The 23,206-nt window shown below is 41.3% G+C and overlaps 2 protein-coding genes across 3 annotated transcripts; both read right to left on the bottom strand.

Moving 5' to 3' along the window:
• Positions 1-391: 391 nt before the first annotated feature.
• Positions 392-22,079, bottom strand: LOC135293355 (pre-mRNA-splicing factor ISY1 homolog). Of its 2 annotated transcripts, XM_064407411.1 has the most exons (3): positions 4,110-4,456; positions 3,569-3,660; positions 392-2,445 (listed from the first exon to the last, which is right to left on the bottom strand). In XM_064407411.1, the coding sequence occupies exon 3, from the start codon at positions 1,885-1,887 to the stop codon at positions 1,042-1,044; it is 846 nt and encodes a 281-aa protein (XP_064263481.1). In that variant the 5' UTR covers positions 1,888-2,445; positions 3,569-3,660; positions 4,110-4,456; the 3' UTR covers positions 392-1,041. The 2 variants fall into 2 exon arrangements, with proteins under 2 accessions (XP_064263481.1, XP_064263483.1); XM_064407413.1 differs by lacking the exons at positions 3,569-3,660; positions 4,110-4,456 and adding an exon at positions 21,948-22,079.
• On the bottom strand, positions 12,879-22,084 carry TASL (TLR adaptor interacting with endolysosomal SLC15A4). Its single transcript, XM_064407410.1, has 2 exons — positions 21,948-22,084; positions 12,879-15,090 (listed from the first exon to the last, which is right to left on the bottom strand). Exon 2 carries the CDS (start codon positions 15,087-15,089, stop codon positions 14,214-14,216), a length of 876 nt encoding a protein of 291 aa, XP_064263480.1. The 5' UTR covers position 15,090; positions 21,948-22,084; the 3' UTR covers positions 12,879-14,213.
• Positions 22,085-23,206: the final 1,122 nt, after the last annotated feature.

Here is a 23,206-nt window from a genome sequence, read left to right as displayed (position 1 = left end):
AAATCCATTAAATCCTTACCTTATTAACCCTTAAAGCAAACTGGATAACAGCCACATTATCCTTAGTTATAGGACCCATGTTAGAAATGGGCCTGTAAATGGGAGAAATGTAGCCACAACCACCTGCCCACAGGGTAAGCTAGACCACATGGTGACACCTAAAGAAGTTTCTATCTGCAGCACACAAAAAGTAGATTACTCAAGAGCTGTTACTCTTTTTTCACCCTTTTTCTCTCAATGCCCTCAGGCTCCACCATTGGGTGCCAAAATCTGTCCTGATTTACAATACAGGTGTCTGCTAGGGAAGGTAGGAGCCTCCCTTTGAATGCAGAATTCCCGCTTCCTCCAAATTATTAGAAGTTTGAAATTAAGGGGCTCTCAGGCAAAGATATCAGAGTAGGAAAAACAGTTCTTTATTAGTGTGTATAACAAGGTAAACAGAAACAATTAACACAGCTTTATAATTATTTACTAGTAACAAACAGAACCCAGAACAGGTCCCAGCTTTCAGCCGCGGTGATTCCCCTGGGATGGAGGAGAGGAGAGAGGCTTTGCTTCACAAACCCTGAGGCAGCCGATCCCAGTGCCCCAGCAGGACTCTCAGAAGCAGGAGGCTGGAACAGCAGGGATGAGCAGAAATCCTGGAGCAGTGGATGAGAATGTATCAAAACTCCCTGGCAATAGCTGGAACCTGCGGGATGTTCTGGCAGGGTAGGAGGATGCAGGGCCCAGCAGCAGAAGAAAGGTGCCCCGCTGGGTTATGGTGGTGGCAGCCAACTCCTTTCCCCAAGCTGCAGGTCTGACCGTCCTCCTCCAAAGCCCTGCAGCGAGAGAGAGAGGCCACCCACAAACCTGTCTCTTCTACCTGGCCCCCATTCTCACGGTATCCCTGCCCTCCACCCACCCAAGAGAAAACTCCCAAAATCCAAAGGAGTTCCCCCTCCCCGCTGTCTCAAGTACCCAGCCATCAGTGCAACTCAATGGGGAAAAATTCCACACTAACAAGGAAAAACAGAAAAAACCCGACCCCCAACATTAATGTTACAATCCTAAAAGTGTCTTTGCCTCCTCGCTCTGTGCCAGAAGGGTTTCACTGGCATACTTCTGGAGCAGCTCCATCTTCTTTCTTCGTACAAGAGCTTTCTCAATCTCCTGTTTAGTTGGCACTGGAACATGTGCAACAAATTTCTGTTGGCCAGCTTCACCTTCTCTCTCCTTGCCACCTTCCTCATCAGACTCTTCCTCATGGACAGCATATATGTTTTCTTCCTCCTCCTCTTCCTCCTCACCTCTTGCAAGTCGTGCTTCTCTCTCCATCTTCCATTTTTCCACTGCTTCTGCTATAACTTTCTTCTCATGCTCCTGCTCCAGGGGCTCCAGAATCCCATCATCTTCATCCCTGTAGCCATAGTACTCAGCATCTATGTCCTTCATCAGCTCAGCCCGAGTCTTCCGTGGGGGTGGCAGGGGTTCCTTTTCAAAAAGCTCTCTAACTCCTGGCAAGTCCTTTGCAGCCCCAAAGTATTTGTAGCCTCTGTTTCCTGGAACTTCTTTCCCTTCATGATCTAACATTCTTGGGCCAATCCTAGCATAATCAGGACCTCCCAACTCCTTTATTCTGTATTCCCAGTGTCCTTTCTCCCTCAGAAGTTTGTTGATTTCATCATTCAGGTCCCGAATTCTGAATTCACCCAATCCAGCATTTTGGATCTGTGCCACTTTCTTAGAAATCTCCCCAGTGATCTGTCTCCTCCATTTCTCAGCTTTGGGCAGCTCATTACACTCTGATGCGAGGAAAGGCCTTCGCTCCTTCACTTTTCCTTCCTCAAGCTGGGCTCGCCGAAATCTTGCCAAGGCTGTCATGGCCTTCTCCGCATTGCGAGCCATGGTCCTGCCGTGCACGCAGCAGCCCCAAGCCCCAGATCTGAACCCCACCTCACTCCCCTGTGGGCCTGTAGCTCTCTCTTCTCCCTCTTAACTCTTCTCCCAAGATTATTTGCAGCAATTAATTTTAAGTTCTTAAGTCCTATAACCCTGAATTTTATCGGCAGCGGTTTAGAAACAATTAGCTCACAAAAAAAATTTTATTGCTGAAACAAAGTCAGAATACAACCTGACACCCTGTTGGTCAGGGTGTTGGTAGCAGTCTGAATAAATGGTGGCTTCTGTCCTCCTGGACTGACAGATGTGGTTCTGTTGAAGTAGTGATCCTGTAGAAGTACCACTGTGGAAGTTTTCCTCTGAAGGTCCACTGGTGGCGTAGAAGGATCTGGTCTTCCTCTGGGAATCCAGGAGAAAATGCTACCTGTAGTGTTCTGAATCTGAGTTTATATCCAGGTAGGAATGCTTGGCTCCTCCCTCTGGGTGGAGCATCTCACAATGGGATGATGTCATCTTATCAGTCATTAAGTGACCACTCAATGGCCCATTAACAGAAGATATCTCCTGGAGGGAGAGATAAAGAACACTGCCCCACCTGGTTTTAACAGATGGTGATGGAATACATCTGGTTACATCTTGCATTGCAATCTAAGACAGCTAATATTACTTTTCTACATTGTAATATATATAGTTGTTTTCTTTTAAAAGATAAAATAACTCTGACTATAACGGCTGTGATGAAGCACTGATAAACACCTGTTTGTGGATAAAGAAGATACAGTGTGTTCACCCTTGATTTTGTCAAAGATTCTATTGTTCATTACAATCTCTGCTGTTTTATCTTCCATAGAAAACACAGAAGAGTCAGTTATGATTCTACATTATGGCTGTTATTGATTGTAAGCTGTTTTAGTGTTTTTCTTTGTTTCATTTTACTGTCATAGGTACATGACTGTTTAGAAAGGTGTTATCTCAAATTCCTAAGATGGTCACCGCTCATATATCGATTGCATGATGTGAGTTTACTGATTTTATTACAGGCATTATTCATAAGATATTATTACTCTATTTATACCTATCTTCTTATATGCTTTAACATCTCTTTGTGTAGTTATCTAAGAGACACATGTCATTTCAGGATCCTTTTGAAAGTCTCCTCTGAACTGCTAGTCAAGGGATTTTCCCCAGTTATTATTACAGAAGCACTCCAGCAGTTTGCTGTGTTTGAAGCATCTCTGTCCTGAAGGAAACTTCAGAGGGATCCTACTAGATGGTTTGATTAGTCTTTAACCCCAAGGCCTTTATACATAACTGCTAATCTTAAGAGTCTTGTTTTAAAATGTGTTTAGGGAATTCCCCCCCAGGTGGAGTTTGGGCAGTGGCCAGGCCCTGGCTCTACCTGGATGGAGAATCTGCCAATAACCCCAGACATTCTCTGCATCAAAACTAGATCCCAAACGCTTTGACTTGGCAATTTGACCCTTTATATATGACAGCTGGACCTATTTTAAAGTGAGCTTGAGCATTTTTATCTTGAAATAATTATCCAAGCCCTCACTAAATTGATGTTTGTCAGCTGTTTGCAGACTCTGAGATGATGGTACAGTATTTCAGAGATTCCTAATTACCTAATTTCACATGTGTTATTAATTATGTGTATTATCTGAAATATTCTTAATTGTTGTACCTGACTTATTCTTGATTACTGTCAGTTTCTTCTTCATTGCATGTATTCTTTTGCCTTGATATTTCTTCATGCTCATAACCAAATTCATGCATCTCATTTTAAGAAAATGAAAAGAAGGGGAATTTAGTGCCTTAAGAACATCCAAATAATGTAATATGTGCATTAGAAAGTTAGACAACAAATCATTTTAAATAATGCAATATTTGCATTACTAGAAATTTGGAAGAAAGATCATCAAATCTAAATCCCAAGTGAGTGTGCCACAGCAAAGCCTAATTGATTCATTGGCTTGAAGAGAGGGCGTGCTTGAGGTTTATCATCAGCAGGTTCACAGCAGTCACCTGTTCATTCAATCAGACACCGACTGCCTCCAAGAAAATGAGACCCAGTGGAAAGAGAAATAATCTAATCACCCTGCAGCCTTCATGGCCAGAACAGGAACAGAAGTAGGACTGCCAAGACACAACTGTGTCTGGAAACTACAGAGGCAATTTGCCAACAAAAGCCTTATGATATCATCATGATAAGTGTTCCTACTAACCTTCTTCATGGAAGGTTCCTTATTCCCTGTTCCAGGATCCAGGAGGGCATTCAGTGATGTCACAGATCAACATTTCAAGCTAATGAACTTTCTCCTGAGTCTCAATTATTTGGACTTTAAAACAATGGTCATTTGTTTCCGTTACCCTAAGAGAGATTGGACATTATTCTTTTGTTTTCTCATGCTCTGAAAGCTTGTGCCAATGGCACGATAGAATTTGATATGTATTGTTGATTGTAATCAGTCTTTTATGCATCTTATCCCATATCTAATAGATAACCAGTGATAACCTTAATGAGATAATAGCTCACAAGGCGAGACATTTAAATATCAGAACATTTGATCCTTTTTTAAATTAATGAAAAGGGTGAGATATTATAGACAGGTAGAAGAATTATGAAAGAAAGGCCATATGAAATCAGGCCTCATTCTGCTAAAATTGCCAAAGCTGGCCTGTCATTTCTTCTAACTGCAGCTTACAAGAAAGTTGCAAGTTCCCATGTGAAGCTATTTTGAGAATGAGAAGTTGTTTAACACAACAATCTATTCTGAGGGTAAAAAACAAATGCACCTGTGTAAACAATAATATTTGTCCCATGAGAACCCACAAAGGAAAAATGTAAACATATTCAAAGACAGAAAATTTGATAGACATATACAATATCCCTTTCTGACCAATGAACTGAGTTTCACTGTATTGCTGACCAATTAGGTTTAACACAGTGCCTTCTGATATTTCCTACAAATATGAGCTTTGTGAATAAAGAATTGGCTTTCTGCATGAAGAAAATGGAGTCTTGGTTGATTTATTCCAACACTCAAGTAACTGTCTTTCCTTGCAAATTGTCATTGTGCATCCTGGATCAAAGCACTTCCTGGGAGTCTCAGGTTTCTCTCTTATTCATCACTTCTATTCTCTCCCTTTTTGCTCTCTTTCTTCTCATCTAAGTACAATTTTTTAAGGTCTTCTCATACTTCCTAAATCCTCTGATCTGAATCCATGAGTATTTTTCCCCAATTTCATTTTACTTTCACATTTTTTCTCTCTGGTCTCTCCCTCCAGTTCCTGTGGCCGGTGTTGACACAAGCCCTGTGCTGTACATCTCACCACACACTGGGCAGCCCCACTCAGCTCTCCAGGGCAGTTTTCACTGAACACTGTCCTCTTCTGATCTCTTTACTGTTTGTGTTTTACCAATCTTGTCATTTCCTCTGCTTCTTTCCCTCTTGTCCCTAGTCAACAGTACTGCAAACTTTTATATGGCCAGTCAGTCCTTCCAGTTCAATGACATTTTTTCATCCTAAGATATCTCCTTTCTATTCCCTTTCCTTTCTTCTATGAGCATAATTGTTGATTTTCCCTGTTTCAGACTTCTAAGTCTTCCTAGACAAATGACTTCTGCAACTCTGTTGACCACAGCTCTAGATCCTTTCACATCTTTTGCCTGACATCACACTTTTTCCTCTTTCCTCATTCATTATTCTTCTTGATAAAATAATTGTTGAGCATGCCAAATTAAAATTACATTTTAATCTTTTGATTCCATTACACTTTACCTTTTCATGCCCTCATTTTTCTTGTACAATTTTGGCCTCCTTTTTAAATTTTATCTCCTCTGTTTGTCTCCATGTCTTCATGTCCCCAGTATAGTTTCTTTTACATTTCTCCTGAATTCTTTTTTTTTTTCTTTACCTTCTGTCACTGTGATATTTTCTGAAAAATACCTTTGCCTGGATTTCTTCTCCTGGGAAGCTAAGAGGCCTCAGAGAAAAATGTAAAAAAAAATTACCTGATTTGCTTCTCCTGTTTTGCTGCTTTGGAATGTGGTAGGTGATTGTTTCATTGGTTTAATGTGAATTGGTTTTACTTAATGACCAATCACTGTCCAGCTGTGTCAAGGCCCTGAAGAGGGTCATGAGTTTTCATTATCATTCTTGCTAGCCTTCTGATGTATCCTTTCTCTATAGTTTAGTATAGTATTCTTTAATATAACACAGTATAATAAAATAATAAATCAGCCTTCTGAGAACATGGAGTCAGATTTACTCACCTCTCACCTCATCCTGGGGACCCCTGCAAACTCAACAACCTTCAGACTACAAAGATGTTTTATTCTATTGTGCCTAAACAACACTTTAAAAAACTCTTTCATTCTATTTGGCTTCACAATAGCTGCATCTTCAGTTGTCTTTTTACCTTAAGTTTATTTCACATAACAAATACAAATCTGTTGCTGTGTCCATCAGCAGACCCAGATGGCTCTTGTCCAAGTTCTCAGCTTCTGCATTCTCAAGCACTACAACATCCTTGACTAATTCACTCCTGCCCTCCCCACCCTTCTACAAAAATTGTTTAATTAGTTCCTTGTTTTGAGCACATCATTCTTCTCTCTTAATTCCTCCACTGTTATTCTGCCATCATATGATCAAACATTAATAAAAATGAAGTATTATATCTCCTTATAGCCTTATCTTATTCTATCTATCAAAAGCAAGAAAAATAAATAAATAATGACAGCAATAATAAAATCATGCATGGAAACACACTACCTCCAAGATTATGAGATTGGAATGTCTCATTGTGAAAACATCAATCTCCCTTGGTAAATCTAACAGGAAGCTTCTCTCCCACTCACATCACTGAAGTTACTGTTCATATATTTTGGATAAATTTTCCTTCCTTGTATTAAAGGTTTGCACCTGGTACCTTACTTAAACTGACCAATACTTTGTTTAATGACTTAGTCCACTGAGGTCATGACTTACAAAGAAAAGTGCTATTTAATTGGAGCCAAGATGATACAACTTGCCTATAACAAAACTTGGCATTTAAATATTATTTTTACATTTGTATTTGAAAGATGATACTTTTTCCTCTTATTTTGCTTTACTTTTTTAAAAATATGTTAATCACATCTAACAGTCAAGGATCAGAGGCTGTGTGACTTCATTAAATAAAAATACAATTAATGGAATTTTCCCATATGCTGTTGTTCATGTGAGCAGAATAAGGAAACAGGTCACTGGTGAACTTCATTTCACAGTACATGACAACTGGCATACAAACAAAATGCAATCTCAAACTGGTTTGTCTTCTTACTACTGTCTTTGATCTTCAATTGCATATTTCTATACATCAATGGTTCAATAACTTTCACAGTGTATGCAATGACAGCTGACATCAGATTAATTGATCATTACATAAGTGCCTTAGAAATATGATGAAATAATTAGTAAGTAATCATGTTCTTGACTGAAAGGCAATATATTATTTTACAAAGGGATGAATCTATCATTTCAATAATTTCAAACTGATTTAATGAATGTGATTCTATCAGACACCATTCTGCTTTGCTCCAGTCTTCAAAAGTTCACTTATTAATAGACCTTCTGTTTTCCACAGGAGTGCTCTGGACTCTGTGTTCAGTCTAGAATTTTTTTTTTTTTTTTTTTTTTTGCAATAGGTCTTAGGCTAACAGAAAGACGAAACTTTACTATACTCGTTTTAAAAAGCTTATGTTGTAATTGATTCATTTTAATAGTTTTTCCAATGACTAAACCTCTAGCTTCTTATCTAAGTTTAGCTGGTCAAGGCCTGAACTAAAAGTAGGATGAAGGGGAAAAAAGGCTACCTTAGATCTGCTCAGTACATCACCATTGATTCAGTTGTGTAACATACTTGTGACATTCTTATGCCAAAGTTGCCTGGACAGAAGGGATACATCCAAAGGACAAAGCAAGACCAGAGGAAAGGAAATTAAATTAAGTGCTCACAGATCAAAGTTGTTAAGATAAGATGAAAAAGCAAATTGTATACAAAGAGCTGGTAGCCTGATTGGAGTTAAAACTGTAAATTCCACGCTATGGGTTTGAAGAACATAATTTGAAGCAAAAACTAGTTCTGTGAATTAAAAATAATTAATTCTTTTTTCTACTAATAGATTTCTTTCTACCATTGCAACCAATCCAAATGTCATATCTGTCTATAATGAACTGTGAAGCTTTATATAAAATTGAATGTCTTAAGAGCAATTTGAGTTGAATGCTTTTATGGCTTTGAATGTACTTTAGTCAGGCATAGGCTTCTGAAGTGACACTTTGGCCAGCTTTTGCTAAATAGGTCACCTAAACCTTGAGATCAATTGGTTTAAAATGCTGTAACTGAAAACCTCTAACCTCTCTTTCTTAAAATTGGTGAGCCTACCTTTGTTAAGATCTTTCTTTTTTTCTTTTGATATGGTTTCTATGTAGAAATGCATAGGAATATGTCACTTGTGTTAAAATGGTACTGATCAAATTATTACTGGTTGGTTTCTATCCTGTTCCACCTCTACCCTCCAAACAGGATCCATTTTCAGGCAAGGGAATTTATGTGTAAAGATGAACATTAGACAACTGCTTCAATGAAAATACTAAATCAGCTCTGCCAGCTATGATTTTATTCTTATAGTCTAGCTCTGGTTACAGAAAAATTAATTTGTACAAAAAGACACTGCATGTCCTGACTCTTTAATTCCTGCCTTTCCCATTCACATTGCTTGTTCTTAAGAAAGGTTTCTTATCCCACTTTGTGTTTAGCAAGCAAAGTTCAGTAAAGGAGGAAAATAGGTCAGAGCTGAGACAGCCAGTGTGGGGTCTGGAGGAAGGGTGTGGAGCTGCTGGTGCTCCAGCAGCAGCATCACAGGCCCCACTGTCATCCCCCAGGAGCAGGAGTGGAGGCTGGAACACGTCTGTCCAGCAGAGCTGGTGGGCACTGCTGTGGCCAGAGGGCCCTGGTGGGTCCTGCCCACGTGTGGCTGCAGAGGGAAGGAAGGAAACCCCAAGTGGGATCCTACAACTCTCTGTGCTTGAAAAACGCCATGGGTGGAGCTGGGGAGATTGCTGTCTTTAAAGTACAGAGACACTCCTTCCATCCAGGGAGTGGCTGGAAATGCTGCCATCCTTCAGGCTTGTCTTCACTGGGAAGATTGTGAAACCTCTTTCCTCAGCTGCCCACCATCTCCCAGTGTGTTTCACAAACTCAGCTCTGCAAGGGCTTCCTCCACCTGCACAGGAGCCCCTCGCTTCTCCCACAGGAGCTCGGGCCATCACCAGCTTTTGTCTCTCCATCTCCCTTTGCCAGTGGTTCCCTCCCGATGTTCAGTATCTGACTCTGCCATCAGACTGGTTGTTCTGGTTGTTAGGTGAGCCAGGATCATCTTCTGTGAGGGGGGATTATAGAGGCAAGGGAGGTTAGAGAGCACAGGAGCCCAGCTTGCAGAGCCACCAAAGGCAGGGTTGCATGGCAGGAGGCTGGAGGGAAATGCTGGGGCAGTCCTGGAGATTTTGACATGGCAGAAATTCAGGAGCCCTCAGTGACCAGCTTTGTGGAAAGCTAAAGCCAGAGCGTCACACTGTGAAGGACAGCAGCACAGAGGTCAGTAATAACCAGATGTCAACAAAATGAGGCACTGTTAATACTCCTAGAGGGGATTTCCCCTTCAAGCAAGGTAGTGCATTCAACATTTGCCCTGAAAGAGATGTAAGAAGGTCTGAGAATGAGCCTCAGGAACATTGTTCCCTTCAGCCCTTAGAAAACCTGCCTAATGTTCCAAAAAGCCATCCTAATCCTGTCAGCAGAAATGCCTGAGAGGCAGCAAACCAGCTCTTCCCAGCGCAGCAGAAGCAGAAGTAACACTGCAATGCACAGAATAATTCTGGTTGGACCTAAACTTCTGTTCTTTTACATGTTAGTCATATTCTGCTCCATATTTCTAAACTGCGAATGCTCTTCAAAGACAGTGATGGTTTTACCCAGCACAACACAGACTGGTGAGCAGGTCTCAGTCCATGTCAGCTGGCATGGCTCCACCAGCTAGACACCAGCCCTGTCAATCTGGATGCCAATACATCGATTTAAGCTGCTGTCATGCTTACAGTCTATGTAATTAATGCAGATGGAGAAATTAATGTCTCTTCTGAGCACTGACCATAGCCATTGTATGAGTCTGTCAGAGAGGGGGTTGCTGTGAACAGAGAGGTGCCAAGCAGACACACACCAGCTGTCCTGGACATACAGGTTGCATTTAATGAAGTGTGTGGAAAGTTAGTAACTTCACCAGTTACCAAAAGGGTAGCAGTCCTTTCTATGTCAGTATTGGTTTAAAAAATGCAGTGAGATGTCACTGCAACATGGTAATTGATCTCCCTAAATTGACAATTATCGCTCCTGAATCTGGGAGAACCAGGGATGTCTCCCAGCCCATACTGTCCATACCAGCAAGATATGTTACAGCAATTCTGATAATCAAGGTAACAAAACCTTCAGTCCCTTTTACCCTCTCCTGCCCAAGCCATTTATACTAGCAGCTGGTTACATCCCCTCAGAGAGAAACCTGTGGTAGGGAAAAGCTCAGGGAAGGGATAGTCCTAAATAAATCCCCACTGCTTCAGTCTTTGAAAGGACAGTAGAAGGAGAGTGAGATGAACCTTGGGGGGCTGGGAGGTCCCAGCTTCCCCAAGGTGAAATACCAGTAATATGCCTGGCTGGAGTCAGCACTGCAGAGCTTCATTTATTTCAGTTTTAGATGCTTGGCTTTTTGCCTTCATCTGAACCTAACAACCAGAGCATGAAATGCTCACTTTCACATTCAGCACAAAGCCCAGTCTTCACTTTATATCCATTTTTCTTCCCTCCAGTATTTCTTGATACAGACAAGAAATCAGGGCCAGCAAAGGGGTTAAAATCAAAGGCAGGACCTACAGATTCCAACAAATTTGACAAACTCCTTTTCCCTCTCTTTTCTCCCTCTGCCAAGGGTTTTTCTTGTCACAATACACATCCAGCCTTCCTGGAGTCCACGAGTAGTGTTCATCTGCCACAGTGATGGGCTCAGACTCTTGGAGGCACAGTCACAACATCTATAAACAATAAAATTCCTAGCTGCTATAATCATGTTGTCAGCAATGAGTAATATGTTCTGCAAAAAATGCCTGAGGAAGCTGCTGGAGTGTGCTGAAGGTGGCTATAAACTATCCTGCTAAGAACAGTTTCTTGACAGTTGGTCAAAATTTCAACCAAAGAGTTACTGAAATATTAATTACAATTTTCTTTGCCTTCTTAAATTATGTTAGTCATGCTAAAATAGCCATACTGTTAGGATGTATTGTGAGGGCAGAATTCAAGCTCTCCTCTCCAACACACACTCCCCGCACACCAGGGTTCCTGTCAGCATTTTGACAAGCTCATGTCAAGAAATTATGTGCCCCGACTAAAAATTAGTTATTTAAGAGAGCTACTAAAAAATTGGGGTCTCTCTCTTTAAATGTTTGACCCTGAGGCAGAAGAGGAGGTGGGGAGAGAGAGAGAAGGAGAGAGAAAACGATAATCGCTTTAGATAACAACCTGAGTCATGGTAATAGCAGCCTAATTGCTATCCAAGTGCTTTCAGCAGGAAACAGGCACACCTAGAGAGGCACCTGTGCAGAGCAAGATTGGGTTTAAATGGAAGGACAGAGATATAAATGCACTTTCATCTGAGTGTAGTGGAAAGGAAGAAATAGTTGTTTATGTAGAAACTTCCTGAAATCTAAGATCTGCTTCAGACAATGGCACGTGGCTGGTATGTAATTCATGTGAGAAACAGGCACACTACAGGGCTCAAAGTGAAATGGGTATTTATATTTAGGCAGAGAAAAGAAAATAACCGTATGTGGGGAAGAAGTGGATGATGCTGTCTTTCCAGAATAAATCAGCTTCTGCAATGATTATGACCTTTTTATAAAATAAAGTTAGTAATGTCAGTCTGACAATACAAAATAAGATCTTTCCTTGAAAGTCAGTATCTGCAATAAAGAATTTGCTTGGAAGAAAGCTGCCTGAGAATGGAATAGTTTGTAGTTGATTGATAAATATCAAACATGCCCTTCATATCCATGGTTCTGCTTTTGTACATTGAAGAGTTGTTCTTCTCCACTGCTGTTCTCTGAGCACTGCCCCTGGCTCTGGCTGCAGCCTCTGCAGCAGCTGTGGGAGGTTTCCACTCGGGTTTGGGCAGAGCCCTTGGCCCCCGTTCTCCAGCTGCCCTCCCTCTTTGGTAATTCGGTTCTGAGAAAGAGGACATGGTCACCAGGTGCTGCCCACGTGTCTGGGGGGAAATGAAGGCTGGGATTTCTGAGTAAGAGGCAATAAAATGTTGTTCTGTTTGTTCAGGATGAGGTCTGTGGTGTGAGCTGAGTGCAAGAATTGATTGTGTGTCCTCTGATGAAGGAGTCAGATCTTTCAGCAAGGGTATTGATTTACACATTCAACTCTGCAAGTCGCTTTCCACTACATCTTTTGCAACTAAAACTCAGTGATGAGAATGTCAATAGGCATGAACAAAAGCCTTGTGTTTTGAAAAGCCTGAATCTGTATCTGTAGGATATAAAAGCTGTTACATTTCTGTGCTTTTGCTCTCCTCTGGAAGTCATTTTTCCAGGTTGTTGGTATGGATGTTGCATGCAGAAGGTATGCGTGTGCCTACGCATTACCATGGTTGTTATTTTCCTCTAAAAATAGCCTTTTTTATTATTATTTGTAAATAGCATTTGATCACAGTCTAGAAATATTGCATGACAGAAATTATCTGTCTTGAATTGCTGAATAATAGTATTTGGGTAGGCTGTTATGGCAACAGAGGTATACCCTCTGGATTTAAGTATCACAGGTTCTCATGGCAACTTTTTTTTTTTTTTTTAATACCTGCACATGCAGGAAAATATGCTGGGCTATCCCAATAATCTCTGGAAAACAGCAGCAACAAAATAAACTGACATGTTTATCACCTTACATTTGTTTTTGAAATATACATAAAAAACTGCCTTAAATAAAATACATAAATAAATCAGAGGAAAAAAGCACACAAAGGCCAAAACAACACTGTGGAATCAATAACATGAAATAATTTTATGAATATCTAGTATAAATTAGTATTTATGTTATACTGATATTCAGAACTTTGACCAGTGATGGATTGGCATTGTCAATATACATTATGAACACTCAGGGCAGGTAACAACCCTTGCCATGAGGCAGCTCTGGTTATTGTTTATTTCTTCTTTGTTAAGACTTGCTGAAATTTTACAAAAGAGGACCTTTGATTAAAAATACATCAAGTTCAAATGACCTTGACCTGTGATACAACAATCCTAACAAAAGAAGTGTTCAGTCACGGTGTCAAATGCTCCATTTCAGCTTTTCTTCTGCATGCCAGGGCACTGTTCACATTAATCCAATGGGCTTTGGACTAGCCCTTTTCCTTCAACGTGCAATTCTCATAACAAAGATAAATTTTCCTTCCTCTTCTCCCTTTATTACTACTGCTGTCCCCACATGACCCCTCCACAGTGTCAGGTGTGTAAGTACCTGGCAAAGGTGGTGTCTGTCTGTGATCACAGTCCCCAGTGCTCATTGTGAGGGTTCAAGTCAGTGCAAAGCACACAGGTTTACACACAGACTCCGGAGGATCCTGTCTGTTTGGAAACAGACCTTGGCTTCACAAAAAGGGGTGGTAGCTCTTGAACAGGAAGACACCAATTAAATAATTAGGGTTAGCATAGAAAGAGCTGTTAAGTGTCTTTAAGAACAAGTTATAAAACCTTCTGTGAGGGATGTCCTCAAGTAAAGCCCTTAAGGGCGGGGAGGTGAACTGGATGGCATCCTAAATTCTTTATTTCTGTGGCTGTGCCATCACTGTGCTTGCTTGTCCTCACATGAGTGTGAGCCTGCACAAGCACAGACCCAGAGTAGGATGGCAGATGGCACAGAGAGGAAATTTGAAATGATGCAAGTATGTGGGGCAGAAAACGAATACCTGAGCACCTGGGAGAGTTTCATATGCTCTTAGTCATTTTTTCTGTGAAACTTTTTTAATGTCTGAGGTTCATTAAAAAAACTTAAAAAAAAAATATAACTTACTGGTCCACAATAGGAGCTGTGCAGCACAGAAGTACAGATAGTTTTACTTAATATGTACTGGAAGTTTTATTTAAGTGGTGGGTGGTAAGGGCATTTTTATTAAGCACAAAGTATCTTAAAATAAAAACCGACTTTGAAGAACTTAAACACTTTCTAACATTCAAACACTAAGCATTAATGTGACTATATTGGGAAATATGCAGAGTAGGTGTGCTCATTTCTGAGGAAATTTTCCCACTGGCTATTTGTAAGAAGCGGCTAATGACAATGTCTTTGGCCTTGACAGTCTCCATGTTCCTCTCCCGTGATATCTGCATGCTGATTTGATCCACATTGGTCATGATTAGCTCCGAGGCCAGGATCTGGGTGGGGGATGCCCTGTTTGCTGTGCTGTCCATGATGTACTGCTTGTACAGCTCCAGCAGCTTCTGCTCCAGGTAGTCGTTGAGGGCAGAGTCGGAGAGGGGCTGCTGGTGGGGCCCGAGGCTGGCCAGCCGCCAGCAGGACGAGTGGCCCTGGCCCGGCCTGCGCGTGGTGTCACTCGTGGGGGGAGCCTTCACAGACTCCATGGCGGGAGGGATCTCTGAGGACTCCAAGAAGGGGCCTATGCCGCTGTCACAAGCGAAATCTGTGGTGACCGAGCTAATCGGCACCACGTAGTCCCCAGCTATATGCAGGTCGTTGTAGTTCTTGCAAATGCTCTTGCAGGAAGGTGGAACCAGGTAGGTGACCTTTTTTGTCAGCTCCTCACAGACATGCGTAGCTGGAGGTGGCTGCCCTGTGGGTGTTGGGTGCTGGACAGGTTGTGGGAGATTATCCTTCTGCCTTCTGCTGTGCTTGCTGCCTCGGGAGCAGACTGAAGAAATGCACTTGCCAGCAGATCTGCATCTCTGAAGGAGGCTTTTTCCTTGTGCTTCTCCTGTGGAAGAATAATTAATGGAGCTCATTTCATACACCCCTTCATCAGGCAAACTCTCGTAGAGCGCAGGGTTCAGGTCTTCCCAAAGGTAGGTGATTCTATGCAGGTAACCTTCCGACAGCATCCTTCTCCAAGGGACAGGAACCACCAGCAGACACAAAAGTAATAAAAAGAAGTTAATAACAAAAAGTTCATTTTAAACTCCCTGAGCTGTGATTTCACTCTCCAGTCTCTTGCTAGCTGCAGAGATGTCTCCAATTTGGACGTGGACAGGAGTGTCTCTGCCTTACTGGGCACTTGAGCCAGTGAGTGAAGTGATCAGCCAGTGTCCCTGTTGTGCTGAACCTCACCAAAGCATATCCTGTATAACACAATGAATTGCACATCCAATGCATCCAAGTGAGTTGTGGAGAGAGGGACAAGAAGTCTTTTGTTGTGGAATAGCTGCTGTAATAGCTTTCACTAAAATGCATCTAATTTTGCCCTGGAGTTCATTAAGAAGACAGTATTTCCCCCTTTTTCTTACATGCTTTTAAGAAGACAGGGGTTTCCCCCCTTTCTCTCATATGAGTTGAAGCATCTTTTGTTGTGTGTGGTGTGTCAGCTGCCTCTGAACTTTGATGATTTGAGATTCATACTGAGAGTATCACCCCTTCTGTTCCAGACTAATCAACAGCTGCTGGTGTGGTTCCTTTTTCATTAAAAAATCTCAGACCATTAAATTTGCACTTTGCACTTCTGCATTGCAATCAGGATGGAATTAATTGTCTCTACCTTTTATACATGAAAATGTCAGTGGAAAAAGCAAAATGTTTTGGAGGCATGATTCATCTGGCCTGGTTTAGACACCTAAATCAAAATGAAATTAATTGTGTCCTAGATTTGCTTATCACTCTCCAGTTGCTATAAAAGGAAGTTAAACTAGATCCTAGACATAGATATCTGCAGGGTACTTTTGAGGAGACAGATTTCAGTGCAATGCACAGGAGAGTGCACATTTCAGAAGCACTCCAGCTCACTCTTTCACTGTGGGATTAGCCATACCACAGCTCTGGAATCAGTCTTCATTGCATTTCTGCAAAGGCACAGTCAGGTTCCAGCAGTCACTAACTATCTCCACTCTCTGAGCAGGCAGCTCAGACCCATAAGCTCCACAGAAATGTTAGTAATTAAAGAACAGGATTTGCCAGCAAGCACACACATGCTGCACATCAGTAAATGTTCTGCCCAAGCTTTGGCAGCTCCACTACAAAAAAAAAATGTTTTAAATCCACCTCTGTCTTTTTTTTTCTTTTTTTAACAGATGTCAATGATACAAGCAATGGGAAAGATGTTCTAAAGAAATTGTTTGGTCCAGCAAAGAGAAAGTAGATTTAAAGAAAAAATAAATTAAAATGAAAATTATTGAAATAATTTCTTTCTTTATATACTACAAATGGTCTCTTCCAAGAGTGAAGAGACTCTCATTTCTTAGTAGTAAAGTTTTCTTGTGTCACAGTTGCTAATGCAAAATACTGCACTAATAATTGTTGGCTAAATCCTGCCTAAGCATGGAGATAGACTTTGCATAATAAACATTTCCCTATAAATGATAGACATAGACTCCTTATAAATGTTATGGAGGAGACAGTGTGAGAAAATACTTTCCTTGGGGGGAGGGAATCACTTCCACACCATGCAGAAGGTTGAAGAAGAAGGTGAAGAGAAAATAAGTTTCCTTCAGGCAGAAATATTAATGGGAATTAGATGTGTACAAACACTTGCTTTGGTGACCCTGGATTCTCTCTGTTGCTGCTAGTTGTGTGAGATTTCCCACAGGCAGTAACACTTAATTAAAAGTAACCTATTTACCTAGAAGGGGAGGGGGGGAAATGATGTGTGGGTCTTAGCAGTTCTTGTAGTGTGCTGCTGTTGTCTTGCTTTGGCTTTTAGCTGTAATTAAGGTGCCCCCATAGAAATCTTAGCCAAATGTTAGATCTGCTCAGGTTATCAACTCTCTCTTCTACTTCTGTTCCCCCCTTTTGCAAAGGCTGTTCCCTTCCCTCTGCCATCCATGGCCCAGATGTCTTTATTGCAAAGTCACCACTAACCGTGGCTAGCTTGAATCTGGAACTGTTATACATGCATTTGTATGTTATTTTTAAGGTGGATTTGGAGAAATGAGTGGAAATGTAACATATGGCCTGTCCACTGCTCAACCAGCATAGGCAAAGGCAGTTCTGCTCAGGCAGCATGTGACACTTTGGTCTTTCCTGCTCCCCAGATGTGAGTTGTTTCTGCCATAAGGTGCTACATGAGGGAAATGAAACCATTGGTTTCATTTCTTTGCACTGCATTCTGCTAGGCTTATTTTAAGAGTGTTGGAGCACACTGAGACAGGAGTGGAATCAAAAGAATTGGCAAATTCAAAAATTTTAGGGTCTCGTGCTCAGAGTCGTGTGTTCTGCTGAATGAGTTACAAGAATACCCTCTGAAGCTGGCAAAGGCTGCCACACTAATCTGGCTCTTCCCAGCTCTGCAAGGAAATCTGACTGAAGTTTTGATAGGCAGTGCTGAGAGAATGAATGCAAAAGGGAGGTGTATGTATCATCTCTGGTGTTTCTTGTCCTAGTACTTAATATAATATATACCTCTGGCAAGTTATTATCCTATCACTCCAATTGTCATACAACTGTGCCACCTTTAATTTTTGCATTTTAAATCTGATAAGAATTGCAGTTTTCATTAATTCTGCTTTCTTGCGCCTCTTCTCTTAATCCCCTCTCTATGCCACAATCACATACACCAGGATTCCAAGGGCACAGAGATTATATCTGATGTCTTTCAATATTTGGGTTTCATGCTCCTTAAATCCAGATTTCACTTACATCTGTCTGAAAATAATTGCATAACTTTTTGTTGCACAAGGAAAACCATTCCCTTTTACAATTCTCATCTGACACATTTTTTGTGTAAGGTGAACAAAAAGAATTTTCCTTGTGTTGCTACTGCCCTGGCAATGGGCACTGACTACATTCTGTCTAATCCTAGTGGAGATAGAGGGAGAAGACTGCCTGGTTTACACTGTCTTTTCTATCTGACGTAGTCTTTATTACAGTCAGATGATCTTAAAAACTCCTACATCTTGCTCGAGGTTTTTGTTCAGTTCAGCGGAAGAAAAGCCTGAAGGCAGGATGAATGTTTAAGGTCACATGGAGAATCCAGGGGTATTACCAGTGTGTGGCAGCAAATTTGCTAGGTTGTAATGCTTGTAGACAGTGCCAATGTTTGCATAAAGACCTCAAATTACAGTCTGAGAGCAGGAAAACAGAATGGGAGTTCTTGGCTCAGGATAAGCAAAGCACTTACAGAAAGCTTGAGAAGTGTGCACAGAGATATGATAAATTGTGTCCTGTTCAAAAACCTCAGCGAGATGAAAAGTTGCTAGAGAGAATGGAAAGAACATCATGCCCACTGGGATTACAGCTCAGTGGGGAAAGGGACATTCTTCTGCATTGCAAAAGGAGGGGATGGAAACTCATAGAAGAGACAAGCTTGCGTTAGATATGTCTGGCTTTCAGATCCCTGAGCAGGAATCTGAATGGCATTAAAGTTGTGCTGCTGGGGACCGGAACTCAGCTCCTATCACAGAGTATACCTTGAGTTCTAGCTGATTTACTAGGTGGGATCCCAGATGACAGTGTCCCTGTCTTGAAGGAACTCAAATCCTATTGCATCTATCTGTAGTATTTTTCCCCTATTTTAAGAGACATTTTCCAGTTTGTAGAGATAGAGACAAATACCCTCAGTGAGGTGTGGGATCCACCTCAGATTGCCAGACACACATGCAAGAGTCCTGGCAAGCAGAATAGTCTGTAGAGCAAGCTTACAAGTATTGCAGGACCCATATCTCACCTTCCCCTGGGGCTAGTGTGGAACAGCTCCCAGGAAGCCTCAGCGCAGCCAACATGGGGAAACCAGGACAGTGAAGAAGGCAGCATAATGAGCTGTGCACATGGGTAAGTAGAGCCTCTCCTTAATGCCTGAAACCTACAGATCTTTGGTATCTGAACCTCATTTGGCTTGGGTAAAGGTAATGCTAATGACACCAAATTGTGTGGTGGGATGGACACATTTTACAGAGGGACCTGCACAGGCTGGAAGGTGGGCCAGCAATAACAGTAGCAGGATAACAAAGGCAAGTGGCAGCTCCTGCACTGGATGATACAGCCAAAGAGCCCAGCACAGGACCTGTGTGCCTGGAGAGCCTTGCTGAGAGGGACCTGGGAGCTCTGGTGCACAACAAGGGGACCCTCAGCCATCAGAGCAGGGCTGCAGCAATGAGGAAAATCAGATCCTGGGCTGCACCCACGGAGGCACAGCTGGCTGAGATAGAGACAGGATCTTCCCACTCAGCATTTGTCAGGCTGCCCCTGGAGTATCCAGTTCTGGTCCCAAAAAATTCAAACAAGATGTGGACAGACTGGAGACAGTCTAATGGAGGGCCAAGAAGATGATCAAAGGGCTGGAAAAGCTGCCTTGTGAGGAAAGTTTGAAGGAGTTAGGACTCTTCTCCCTGAAGAAAAGAAGACAGGGAGACGTGCACAGCTCATCATAGTATTCCAGTGCCTACAGCTGCAAAGAAGACAGAGACTGACTCTTCACAAGCAGCCACATGGAGAAGACAAGTGGCAATGAGCACAAGTTGCATTGGAATAGAATCACAGCATCACATAAGTTGGAAAAGGCCTCTAAGATCATTAAGTCAAACCATTAAACCAGCACCATCATGTTCACTGCTAAACCATGTCCCCAGTGCTCCCAGGGATAAGAGGGAAGGGAAGGAAATTTTTTACAGTGAGAACAATCAGTGACTGGAACAACCTCACCAGAGACACGGTGGAGTCCCTTTTGCTGGATGTTTTCAAGGTGGGATTGGACAAGGTAATAATCTTGTATTATTATCATAATCTCATCTAGGCTTCCTCTCCCATGACACGCTGGACCAGATTATATTTTGAGGTCCCTTCCAATTTATGCTTCTCTCTGACTACAATTCTACAATAGCAGTGGCTGCTGTTTGATGTAGGAGTGGCTCACTTTGCTCACAGCAGAGGAGAAGATGAATACCCAGAGGGTGGTTTAGCACAAGCATGCGAATGTTGCCCACTACATTTGTCACTTCCTGTCCCTGCTGCTGCTCTGGAAGATCTGGGGCCCAGGAGATGCACCAAGAGGCTCTTTAAGCAGTCACTGTGAGCCAAACCACTCTTGTCCCCTCCCCACGTCTCTCTTAACTCTGATCTTTTGTTCTTCCCACAGGAGAAAACATAAACCCTGTTCATCTTTATTCACATGTCAACAGTTGAAGAGATGCAGAAAAGCTGGAGTACCTCACCCATGGGGGAGTGTGGGCTGGTTCGAGGGGAACAAGTAGGTTTGAAAGAATAATAAACCTGCATATCAAGAGTACAAGGGAAACTGCTGGAAGGACAGGCTAAATGAAACAAGAGGGGAGACATCTTCCCCAAGAAACCTACTATACTATTGAATGCTCTTGTTTGCTATTGAATGCAAACACTTACCAATTTTTGATCATGCAAAATGGATAGAAATGAGTTTCAGGAGCATTCAGCTTCTTTAAGTTAGAAACAAATACATTCTCAGTGTGTTTTTGAGTGCTGCTGTATCTTTAAGTTGAGCTGGGGGGCAGACATACTTCCATAAAAATACAATTAAAACTGTATGTTGGTAAATATAGCTTCTTGAGCTCTAAAAGTTTTCCACCCAAGTTTGTTTTCCACCTAGTTCAAGCTCCTTGAAACATCATACAGACCAAGCCTGGTTCACCATTTTCCATACTTTTCTTCATCATCTATGCCTATACAAAGTTGGTTTAGGACCCCATCAATCTGGTTGGATAGCATTTTACATCTCATACCCACAGCTGTAAACAGCAGCATGAAATCTGAGGCAGGAAAGAATCAGACTCCACATTCATAAGGAAGACTTGACTATATAATATTTCTACCCTATGCTTTTTTATAATTCTTCCTGGGGTGGAAATCATTTTGTGTTCATTTTAAGGAGCTGTTAGCTGTTATGACTGAACTACGTGTGCTGCAGCATATTGAATCCAAGCATTTGAAGTAAAGAGGCAATAAATCGATGAGAACTCTTACAGAAGAGAATACACTTTCTAGAAATGAAAAGAATAAATAATAAATGAAGAAAGGCAGAAAAGACTGAAGGTGTTTCCCAGAAGGAGCGAAGGAAATAGTCCACAAAAAGACATTGAAATGTTAGTCACATTTGTTGTAGAGCATAAAAAAGAGGGAGGAGGAGGCATGTTGTGCATGTATACCCTTGTTGAGCTTGAATTTGCAGCAAATCGGGAAACTCGCTAAGAATAGGAAAAATGCATTTCTTTGTTTATAATTTGTAACATCATCGTGTTCTCAGAGAAGTATCATCTTTCTTCTTACAAACTTTTTTTAAAATATGTTGCCCATATTAATCTATTTTGGTGCCTATTTTTATTTATAATCTACAAATAGAGTACTCAAGTTGGAGCACATTACTTAGGCAGTACAGTAACACAGAAATTTCAATAACAACATCTTAATTATGATAAAAGTAATACAGCTAGTAAGGCTCACTTTAAAAATATTCTGAAAAACCTGTTTAGTCTGATTTTATGAAAATCTTTAGAAGTATCAGAGGAAAAATTTTGTTTTAATTTTGAAGTCTCATTGCAGCCATAGTTGGTCACGGTTGTAAAGACAGCACCTTAGAAATGTTCTCATCACTTCTTAAGGCAGCAGAAAGTGTCTGTGGACAGAAGCTGAGAGTGCAAACACATGTGCCTTCAAAACAGAAAAAGTGCATTCTCATTCTACCAGCTATCAGCTGTGGTGCCACACAAATAGAGCCAAGCAACTTTGATAAGGAAGAGCAACATTTTCATACATTTATATAATGTGCAGTATATTTTAGTTCTTACCTCCAAAGATACAGCAACTGACGAGGTACAGAAAAAATGATGTCTTCTAACTAGTTTGAAGCTTCCTGTGGGTCTGTCCTACCCCAAAATGCAATGTTCTGTTTTTATTTCCTTTTTAATCACACTTCTAAGATAACATCTGTTTTACTTCTAATCCTCTATAGCAAAGAAGTATAGAAAGAAAGTCCCTTAGGAGATGAAGGGGTTTTATAACTGACTGAACTGCAACACGGTGAACTTGCTTCCTCTTTTATGTCCAAATGAAACTTCATTGTGAAACTGTGTACTGTTAAAATAGCTGATTGCAACACTCACAGTCCAGGCAGATGGACTGTTGTAAGACAAAAAAGCCCTGGTGAGTCAAACACTCAGAACAACCTTAGAGAAACTGTTCATGTGTTGGCAGCTTCCAGTGCACCCCATTTCAGCCACCACTCTCCTTTTAGCTGATATCGTGAGACAGGTCAAGATTGTCAGGACAAATAGGCTGGAAGAGTGAGGTACCAAAGCAGAAATGCATTTCACAGCAGGCCTGCTTTGTTGTCTGCAGACCCTTCCTTGTACATATAATTTTGCACCAAGCACCACAGCACAGCTGCTTTCTCAGGTTTTGCTTTGGCAAACTTGACACTTGTCAGGACAAAAGTTAGATCTGAAAGTTAGGCCTTGTCTGTTTTAGCACTCAGTACCATACCCAGGAAGCTTGTCTTGGGAGGGGCAGTGGATGAAAATACCTGGGGCAAGCAGGAATTCATCCAGCAAGTGTGAGGTGTGAGAACAGTGAATATGGCTTTGAGATTGATGTTGGAGTATTCCTTATGGGCAGAAGACAAATACTGTTTGAAACACATAACTGGACTGTTTGAATTAATCCCAACAGGATATACCGAATTTGCTTTTAAAGGCATCATTATATATATATACATTGCAATAATAAGAGAAATATATTAGAAATATATTTTAATTCTCAGTGAATTTTAACTTCCTCATTCAGTACCATGTGTTCTTTGCAGAAGCCTCCAACTCTGCCAGCCAGAAACAATACTTCTGTTAATGTAATTTTCCTAAATATTCACTATCATGCAACATGTGATTGGGGCTAATATCAAAGAATTCTTCCAAAGTCTTCTTAGACATAGGCATGAAAAAAAGTACAAGTGTCATTCTGTCCCTACCTACACATTTGTAGCTAATTTATGCAGCAATTTCACAAGTGATATTGTACCCAGTAATATGCCATGCTAGGATCAACAGCATCT

This window comes from Passer domesticus, chromosome 2 (assembly GCF_036417665.1).
Source record: "Passer domesticus isolate bPasDom1 chromosome 2, bPasDom1.hap1, whole genome shotgun sequence".
NCBI lineage: Eukaryota > Metazoa > Chordata > Aves > Passeriformes > Passeridae > Passer > Passer domesticus.
The sequence above is the reverse complement of the archived record's forward strand: the minus strand, read 5'-3'. Positions and strand labels throughout refer to the sequence as shown.

Coding starts and splice junctions, on each gene's coding strand:
- LOC135293355 (XM_064407413.1), bottom strand. CDS start 1,887: ATGGCTCGCAATGCGGAGAAGGCCATGACAGCCTTGGCAAGATTTCGG.
- TASL (XM_064407410.1), bottom strand. CDS start 15,089: ATGCTGTCGGAAGGTTACCTGCATAGAATCACCTACCTTTGGGAAGAC.